The sequence below is a fragment of the Zingiber officinale genome, chromosome 9A (assembly GCF_018446385.1).
Source record: "Zingiber officinale cultivar Zhangliang chromosome 9A, Zo_v1.1, whole genome shotgun sequence".
NCBI classification, from domain to species: domain Eukaryota; kingdom Viridiplantae; phylum Streptophyta; class Magnoliopsida; order Zingiberales; family Zingiberaceae; genus Zingiber; species Zingiber officinale.
In genome coordinates, this window is record NC_056002.1 from 61,747,434 (window position 1) to 61,757,465 (window position 10,032).

Sequence of the window (10,032 nt, forward strand, 5' to 3'; positions counted from 1 at the left end):
ACTCTGCACTGAGCTCCATACAAATAATGTCTCCAAATTTTTAGAGCGAACACCACTGCTGCAAGCTCAAGGTCATGAGTAGGGTAATTCTTCTCATAATCCTTGAGTTGTCTGGAGGCATAGGCAATCACCTTTCCGTCTTGCATCAGCACTGCTCCTAGTCGCAACTTAGAGGCATCACTATAGATGTCAAAGCTATCTGTATTTCCTGGTAAGGCTAAGATAGGAGCACTGGTCAACCTTCTTTTGAGTTCACTGAAGCTGTTCTCACAGTCCTCTGTCCACTGAAAATTTCTGTTCTTTCTGGTAAAAGCTGTCAGTGGGGAGGCTATCCTGGAGAAGTCCTCTACAAACTTTCTGTAATAACCTGCTAATCCCAGAAAGCTTCTAATTTCACTGGCATTCTTCGGTCTTTTCCAGTTACTTACTGCTTCTATTTTGCTGGGGTCTACCATGACACCATCCTTTGAGATGATGTGACCCAAGAAGGACACCTGATCAAGCCAGAATTCACATTTCGTGAACTTGGCATATAGCTGATTCTGCTGAAGTGTTTGTAGTACTGTCTTCAGGTGCTCTGCATGTTCTTCCTGAGTTCCTGAGTAGATAAGGATGTCATCGATGAACACGATAACAAACTTATCTAAGTACTCTCTAAATACTCTGTTCATGAGATCCATGAATGTAGCTGGAGCATTTGTCACGCCAAAAGGCATGACTACGAACTCGTAATGTCCGTATCTGGTCCTGAATGCTGTCTTCGGTATATCACCCTCCTTGACTCTGACTTGGTGATATCCTGATCTGAGGTCAATCTTAGAGAACACTGCTGCTCCCCTTAACTGGTCGAACATGCCATCTATCCTGGGAAGAGGATACCTGTTCTTGATCGTGACCTGATTCAATGCTCTGTAGTCTATGCATAGCCGCATGCTTCCATCCTTCTTCTTCACGAACAGTACAGGCGCTCCCCATGGTGAGTGACTAGGGCGTATGAAGCCCTTGTCAAGTAGCTCCTGTAGTTGCTCATGAAGTTCCTTCAGCTCGGCTGGAGCCATGCTGTAAGGCGCTTTGGAAATAGGATTGGTGCCGGGGAAGAGCTCTATCTCAAATTCAATCTCCCTGACTGGTGCTAGGCCTGGTAACTCTTCAGGGAAGACTGCTGGGTAGTCACATACAACTCGGACCTCTGCTAGCTGTTGGTCCCTGTCCTGGCTGGTATTGACTACATGTGCTAGGTACCCCGTACATCCTGAATCCATCAACTTCTGTGCCTTCATAGCTGAGAGAAATTTTCTGGTTTTTCTCTTTGGTTCTCCGATGTACTCGAACTGTGCTTCTGCTTCGGGTTGGAACACGACTTTCTGTTTACGGCACTCTATGGAAGCACCGTATCTGATCAGGAAATCCATTCCAAGGATGATGTCGTAGTCAGTCATTTCTAGCAGGATCATATCACAAAAGAGTTCCCTAAATGCTATAATGACTGGCACTGCCCTGAGCCAGTGCATGGATGCCATGATCTCTCCAGAAGGTAATGCCGTCAAAAACTGACCACTAAGTACCTCTGAGGGTATTTCTAATTTTTCAGAGAACATCCTGGCTATAAATGAATGGGTTGCCCCAGTATCAAATAGAACAGTAGCACTATACTGAAAAATGCTAATCTGACCTGTGACAACTGTCGAGGCATTGGCTACGTCCTCTCTGGTGAGTGAGTAGATCCTCGCATTTTCCATAGCTGGAGGGGCTTCTAATCTGCCCTGGCTGATAAGTGGACCTTCTAGAGCGGCCTGCATCTGATATAATTGAGCTGGCTGGCCTGCATACTGAATCTGCTGTGGCTGAGGAAGACTGGTCTTGTTCGGGCACTGCTTGGCCATGTGCCCTTCTTGTCCACATTCAAAGCATCCTCGTGTGCCCTTGCGATAAACCCCTGGGTGGAATTTCCCACAAGTAGCACACTTTGGATAACTGGGTCGCTTGCTAAATGGTCCTCCTTTTGGGTCACTTCCTGATTTGCGCTTGCTGTTGGAGTTCCCTTTCTAGTTAGAGCTATGGCCTTGCTGTTTTTGAGTGTGAGAGTTTCCTTGGCCTTTGGACTCTGAGGAGACTTGCTGCTTGATACTGTTCTCGTAATGCTCCGTGGTCAAGGCACCGCTCACTAACTCCTCCGTGGTTTGTGGCCTATGTATGCCACTAGCCACGTTCACTGCTATCTCGGCCTCAGCATCTTGAGCATCAACCGGATTCGTTCCTTCTCTGTGCCGACTAGCTCTAGACGAGCCAAACTGTTGAATTTCTTCACGGCTTCCTCAACTGAAAGGTTGACGAAACTCGGTGAACTCGTCGTAGTGGCGGTTTGTAACCCGTGACGTGAAAGAACCTCAAGAATTCTTTCTCAAGTCACCCATAACATCCGGTTCACCGGGCGCCTGCTCGATTCTTTCCCACCACATGCGTCGTCTCCGTGCGGAGGCACACTTCACCTTCTCGTGTTATGGCCACGTCCAGAGCTCCATCGTGCTCTCCAATGTTTTGAACCAGCTTGTGCATCCCATGGTTCACTAGTGCCCGAGAAGTTCTCGGCTTGACTCGCTGCCATTGGATCAGATAGGCTTCCTTTCTTGGCTCAGCTGCTGGGACTGCTGGTGCTGGTACTGGTACTGTATTCTACTGATTAGCCTTTAAGGTGGCTATTTCCTGTTGCTGTTCAGCTAGCTGCTGCTGTAACTGAGCCACTAATGCTGTAAGGTCTGGAGGAGGCACTGAACTGCCTGCCTCTTGCTGGGGCTCAGTAGCTAGTGCCCTTCTAGCTGGGCGTCCTCGTGCCATTTCTAAAGACATAGAGAACATAACATAACTAATGTAATCACAGTTATATAACTACTGATATCATGTTTAAAACTATCACATACTAACAAGCAGTAGGCATATAAACATGAACTGTAACTAGAAAGCAAGAACAATAAAGAGAGTAGAGGTATTCTTACTTGGAAGCTGCAGGTTCAATGCTGATGTGTGTGTAGGAAGTATGGAACACTGCTCTGATACCACTCTGTAACGACCCGCCTTCTACTAGCTGAGCTGTAAGGCCGATCGCTACAGTTATGATGAGCTAACTGTGCGGAAAACTGATCTAATTTAAATTTTAGTTGCTACCTGATAACTATTCTTGGTTCTACATGTACTGGAGGAAGAACTCTAGGAATACCAGGTGTATCCTACATCCCCTATGAACTAGAAGCTGATCTGTTAAGTTTCTTGTCGAAACTGAACTTCCCAATTTATCCAGACTGAACTGGGTCGATTGCTCTCTGTTGGATCGATCCACGGATCGATCCGGACTGCTACTGTGCTCGGGTGATAATCTGGATCGATCGGCTGATCGATCCAGGCTCACTGATCGATCCAGTGATCGATCCAGCGTGCTTCTGTGCACGGGACTTTATTTGGATCGATCGGCTGATCGATCCACATAAGTCAATCGATCCAACGATCGATCAAAACCCTTTCTGTTCGCGAGGGATAGCTTGGATCGATCGACCGATCGATCCAAAAGCCTTCTGTTCGCGACAGAATATGACTGGATCGATCGGCTGATCGATCCAGAAGCCTTCTGTTCGCGGAATCAGCCCTCAATCGATCCATGGATCGATTGAGGATCCCAGATCGATCCATGGATCGATCGGAGTTTCTGATTTCGCACTGAAACTCTGATTTCGGCACTAGTTCGTGCCAAAATCTCACACAACCATTACACAACTGCTAATAACTATTCTATCATGCATTGGGCAACATTCAAGACATAATATAATGCATGTTCACTAGTTCATACCATTAACCATACTAGAATGCGAAGCATAAGGGAAAAGAGAACAAGACTTTAATAACTAGACTTGCTACAAGTTCTAATGCGTAGTAAAATAAAACTAGATCCCTAGGATCTTTATTCCAGGTTCCTTCCACACACATCTTGATCTGCATTGCCCTCCAGCCTCCACTAATCCACTTTTCTTTTACCTGTATCTGCAGTATAAGAAAAGTAGCATCTGTAAGCTAAAAAGCTTAGTAAGAAACCATCTACCTCACAAAAACATGCATACGATGCAGATATGATTTTTAAAACATGCTATTCGAAATATACTGACTAGGCTAAAGATGGCATGGCATGTGATCATACAAGCATAGCAATCAAGAACTGAACATAAGCTATCATAATGTATCAACAAGGAAGAGCTAAACTGAAGCTGAAGCTGAAACTAAGCTGATGCTAAGTTCACCTAACTGACTTATGAGAGTTTAAAGAGAACTATATATATATATATATAATAGGTGAAAATACTAAACATGCTGCTGATGGGCCCTGGCAACTGTACTTGCTGCGCGCGCATCCCTATCTAAACCCGGGATTGCAAGTTCCGAATCTAGTAGGGTTTACTAGGTTAGCTAAACCTAGGGACGACTATGGGAGTCCAGCCCAGTGGATGTCTAATCCAGTACAGTGCCACTGCTGAAAATAAAATACTGAATGCTATATACTTATTTTGCTTAATCTAGGTTATCTGAACCTAGAACTAGGTTGTCTGAACCTAGAGGTTACTATGGGAGCCCACCCATTGGACTGTAGTCCTACATAAGTCGAAATAAATCTAATTTGCTGTTTTAAATGCTTCTAGTGCATTTAATAGGTTAATTAAACTGTCTATTACTGAGTTAGACCTTTAATCGAGCACCTAGGATGCTCTAACTCTTCTCCCTATTAGGGAGACCACCTCTAGGCACCCGACAACGTCTAACCTCCTATCTGAAGAGGGAAAACATGCCTGGCCCATCTAGAGGTGCTCTACTAAATCCCTAATCTGCGAAAAGAGTTAAATACACCCTAGTTATCGATAAAAATCTGCATACCTCCTAACTAAAGCATAAAAACTCAAACGGAAGCTATTATACTGCAGGTGAGGGGTTTCTTACCTCCTATTCGTAATTTCTTACGATTCTATTCGCTAGAACTCCGGTGGAGATGATCTTCTCAACGATCCGCTCGCGTCTACGTGTTCTTCTCGCGAAGGGGGACGTCCTCGTATCGAAGATCTCGCCGGAAGGAGTTCCCTTGGCCCTTGGGGCTTGGTGTGCCGTGCGTGAGGAAGAGGAGAAGAAAGGAGAGGCGGCGGTGATGTTGGGTCTCGGCGTGAGGGTTTTGGTGAGGGAGGGTTGCCGAACCAAAACTTAAACCAAACCAACTTAAGTGCTTAATTTATATTAAGTGGGTAACTAGGCCCAACTTAAATATAAATATAAATGTTTCCCTTCTCTTTCAGCACGGCCCTGCTGGGTTCAACTGGTTACTACCATTATCCCTAAGCCATAGGTCTCGGGTTCGATTCCCGCTTAGGTCGTTTTCGTTTTCTAATTATTTTTACTACTTCCGCTACACGGAAAATTCCGGAAAAATATCTAAAAATTCCAGAAAAAATCATAGAATAATTTTAATGCAAGGTTGAGAATTTTCAGGCGTTACAACTGTATAGCCATATTTCATAATTAAGCAAATATCAAATTCTGTCTTGAAAAATACCTCCATTCGGCGTTTCCACGTCGCGAAGTCTCCGTCGAACTTTGGGGGATGAATATTCGCTCCGGCCATAGTCTTGATCGTTGTGTTTCAGTCGGCGGTTAGTCCTTCTGAGGCGGTCTAACTCTGATACCAATTGTAGGTGCAGCGGAGGCCGACAAGAGGGGGGTGAATTGCCTGAAAAAATAAAGTATACCCTCCTCGTGCTTTCAACTCAAAAAATGCAATAGTAAAATAATAACAGATAAATTAATAGAAACAAAAAAGGGAATCAGCTATTTACTTGATTACAACCAAGAAGTTTTTTAATCTAAGGCAGTAAGAAAAAGCGCACTGAAGAATCACCTTCTCTGAGGGCGGAGAAGCCTTTTACACTTTGGAAGCTTAGAACTATTGCTAGGAAAGATTACACAGTTGATTGCTTGAGTTGTATTCTAATTCCTAGCTCCAGGGGCCTTTAAATAGCCTCTGGAAATTCTATCCCGAGGGTCCAAGGCGCCTCCAACAAGGTTCAAGGCGCCTCCAACTCGGTGTAGCAGATAGAACTCTATCCGCTGCAAATGGTCAAATTTGACCAGGTTGAAGGCGCCTCAAAGCAAGTCTGAGGCGCCTCAGTGCTTGAGGCACCTCAGACTGAGGCTCGAGGCACCTCAAGCAGTCTTCTCAGCTCCGTTTCTTCTTTGCTTTGACTTCCGAGGCTCTGCTTTTTTGGGTGATTGCGGCCAATCGAAATAGGGCTCACCCGAACCCAATTTCTGGCCTTCTCCTCGAGCAGTCTTCCTCCCTGACTTAACGTCCCACGAACGCCGCACACATTCTTCTCACACATCGGTATACTCTTCTGCAGCTCTCTCATCCTTCGGACGCACTGAGCCCGTCGGCTTCTTTCCCGTGCCGTCCTTCTTACTAGCTGCGTCTTCGGCTCGACTTCCTGCGCTCCTAAGCTCCTGCACACTTAGATACAGGGATCAAACATAAAGCAGGACCTAACCAATTTTGTTGATCACATCAAAACACCACGGGGTCCAACAAGCTATGCATACCTGTTATACTGTTAGGAGACTGTACTATAGGTTATTGATGGTAGTTGTATGTTACTGTACATATCTATTGGTTACCTGCTGAGTTCTTTGGACTCAGACCATTACATTACTGCTTTTCAGGTTGAGGCCGTCGGGCGATTCCAGTCGTTAGCCCCCTTTGTCGCAACAGTTTTCGGTTGTAGACTTTTGTATTCGTTTCTGTGTCGATATATACTTGTGATGTGGGTTCTTGTACTTTAGACTTTGTGTTGAACATTCGGGGTTGCTACTCTTGTTTTCCGCTGCGGATATTTCATTACTTCGTGGATTTTATTTCCTTCATTGTAGTGGAGTAGGATTTACATATATCTGTAATGAGTTTTTTTTATCGTCTTTCTTTTAGTTATATTTGTTGTCAGCAGGAGGCTTCATTAAAACTGTGTGGATTATATATTAATTGTGTGGATTGTTTGTTATCTGTATTGTATTGTTCTGGCCGTGTGGGCCGAGGTATGGATATATGTATCTCAAGATTCATATTGTCACCCGTACAGGGGAGATGCTGCCGAAATTTTATTGGCAGGGACTACCTGGGGCGTGATAATTTATTTGGTATTAGAGCAGGTCTACGATGCCTATCTTATGTGTTATGGATTTTCGAGATAATCTAATACCAATTTATTTGGTATTAGAGCTAGGCTCTGATTTCGGATTTTTGTGTTATGGAGTTTGTGAGCGTATTTGGGTATTTTCGGATTGTATGGATTTCCGTCGATTTTTCGATTCAGAATTCCGAGGTATATTTTCGCGAGGTTCTATTTGAGGGACTAAGCAGCGACAGGACATCATCTCCAGATGACAAATAGGTAATTTTAGGAAATTTTATAGTTCGCATACCAGTAGTGATATTTGGGTAACATTTTGTTTACAGATATGACACAAACACGTATTCCAGTACCGAGACGTGGCCGTCCACGTAAGAGGGCGATAGATTCTCCGGAGACAGAGTCCCCAGAGAGATCTGCTGTGGTCAAGCCTGTCCGTCAGGGACAGACTCCTCAGGGTATTGTGGGTACGTCAGATTATCAGATCCTGACAGTTCCGACTTCAAAGGTACCTACCTCGACAGTACCACCAATGGTAGCATCGTCGGCATATCCGGCGTCTCCCCCATCAGCACTATCTGTGGCATATTTGGCACTCCCTCTAGCCATGTTTGCTACTGCGTACTCGGTACCACAAATACCTATGCCAGTTACTACATACTCGTCACCTGTACCAGCAGTACTGGTTGTTTCTTACCCGGTACTACCCACCGTACCTTTAGTCGCCCCTACTTATGTTTACTCTATAGTTCCACCAGCAATACCTACCCCGGTTTATGCAGCAACATCAGGGATACCTCTTCCGACCTATCCAGCAGTACCACCCATAGGATCAGCTCCAGTGGTTCTGCCCAGTTCCATCTCGATCCCTACTGATATGGTTGTGGCACGAGCACGGATCCCAGCCTTGGCAGAGTCAGTAAAAAGTCAATTCACATTGTTCCATGGGGGAGACTGATCCGAGCATAGCTCATTCTTGGATAGAGGCTATGGAGCAGATATTCTTTTATATGGCTTGCTCCGAGTGGGAGAAGGCTGAGCTGGCTATTTTTCACTTACGAGATGAGGCAGAAATCTAGTGGGGCATGCAGTGCTCGATTATAGGCGAGCAGCATATTACATGGGCAAGATTTAGGGAGGCATTTGAGAGTCAGTATTTTCTCCGTGCATATCAGATGACACGTCGCCAGGATTTTTTGAGTCTTCGACAGAATAACCGCTCAATGATGGAGTATAATGCTGAATTTAATCGGTTGGCCCAATTCTATCCAGAGTTGGTTGCTGAATACAGATCTCGTATGCTCCAGTTTGTTTAGGGACTGAACGGGCATCTTCAGATGAAGATTTCCAATTTTGGTACTTCATCATATACATAGGCACTGGATAGAGCTCTTATGATTGAGTCTGCTCAGCAGAGAGTGAATGCAGACAAGAAGAGGAAGCAGACTGATCGGACTTCTGGATAGATCTAACAGCCACAGGCTACCGAACAACAGCAGAGCAGTCGCACTCAGTCGGGTCAGGGTACTTCTGGGTCATCTGGCTGACCCCAGAAGTTAGGATGATCTTCATCAGGACGTTCCCAGTCTGCTCAGTAGAATCTGAAACAGTCCACTGGTGACTCTCGCTGCACTAGATGCGGATCCCGAGATCACATCACATCGACATGCACCATGAGACAGTCAGTTTGCTTTTATTGCAAACTGCCTGGGCACTTGAGTCGAGACTATTCGTTGAAGGATCAACATGTAGCTTCCGGAATTTCTGTTCCGGGAGGACAGTTCGGTCAGTCCAGGACTCAGCGAGGGAGGCCAAAAGTCCAATCTTCACATCGTCAGCAGAGGATAGTTCCCTCTACAGTAGTTGCATAGAACATGCACGAACAAGAGCATTCCGATGTTCTTATGGAGCCCCATAGCTGATTCCGGGAACTGTGCCAACATCAAAAGCTCCTTATCGTATGACACCGAAAGAGTTGGACGAACTAAAGTTTCAACTCTAGGAGTTATTAGATAGGGGATTCATTCACCCTAGTGTATCTCCGTGGAATTCTCCGGTATTATTTGTCAAGAAAAAGGATGGTACTCTGAGGTTGTGCATCGATTATAGGCAGCTGAATGCAATGACTGTCCGAAATAAGTACCCCTTGCCATGGATTGAGGATTTGTTTAATCAACTCAGAGATACATCAATTTATTCTAAGATTGATCTATGGTCCAGATATCATCAGCTGAGAGTCAAAGATTTTGATATTCAGAAGATAGCATTCCGCACCAGATATGGACATTAAGAGTTTTTGGTAATGCCATTTGGGCTTACCAATTCTCCCGCAGTATCTATGGATTTGATGAACCGTATCTTTCTAGAGTATCTAGATCAGTTTGTTATTGTGTTTATTGATGACATATTGATCTACTTACGTTCTGAGGAGGAACATGCCCAGCATCTTTGCATAGTCTTGGAGACTCTTTGACGACATCATTTGTATGCGAAGTTCAGCAAGTGTGCTTTTTGGCTATCCTCATTGGTTTCTTGGGACATGTGGTATCTAGCCGAGGTATTTCGATAGATCCTTAGAAGATCGAGGCTATCACCAGCTGGGAGTAGTCGAAGTTAGTTCAGGAGATCCATAGTTTCTTGGGATTGGCTGGATATTATAGACGATTTGTTGAGGGTTTTTCTCACATTGCTATGTCGTTGACACGTCTGACCAGGAAAGACATGAAGTTCACTTGGTCAGAAGCTTGCGAGACAAGCTTTCAGGAGTTGAAGCAGAGATTAGTATCGACACCAGTTTTGGTTTTATCTTCTGGAGAGGACAGATTTGTAC

The 10,032-nt window shown here is 44.9% G+C and overlaps 1 protein-coding gene across 1 annotated transcript; it reads left to right on the top strand.

The window, feature by feature from the left end:
• Nucleotides 1-7,530: 7,530 nt before the first annotated feature.
• LOC122019233 (calphotin-like) lies at nucleotides 7,531-8,160 on the top strand. The gene has a single exon (XM_042576719.1). The coding sequence runs from the start codon at nucleotides 7,531-7,533 to the stop codon at nucleotides 8,158-8,160; it is 630 nt and encodes a 209-aa protein (XP_042432653.1).
• The last annotated feature ends 1,872 nt before the right edge of the window (nucleotides 8,161-10,032 follow it).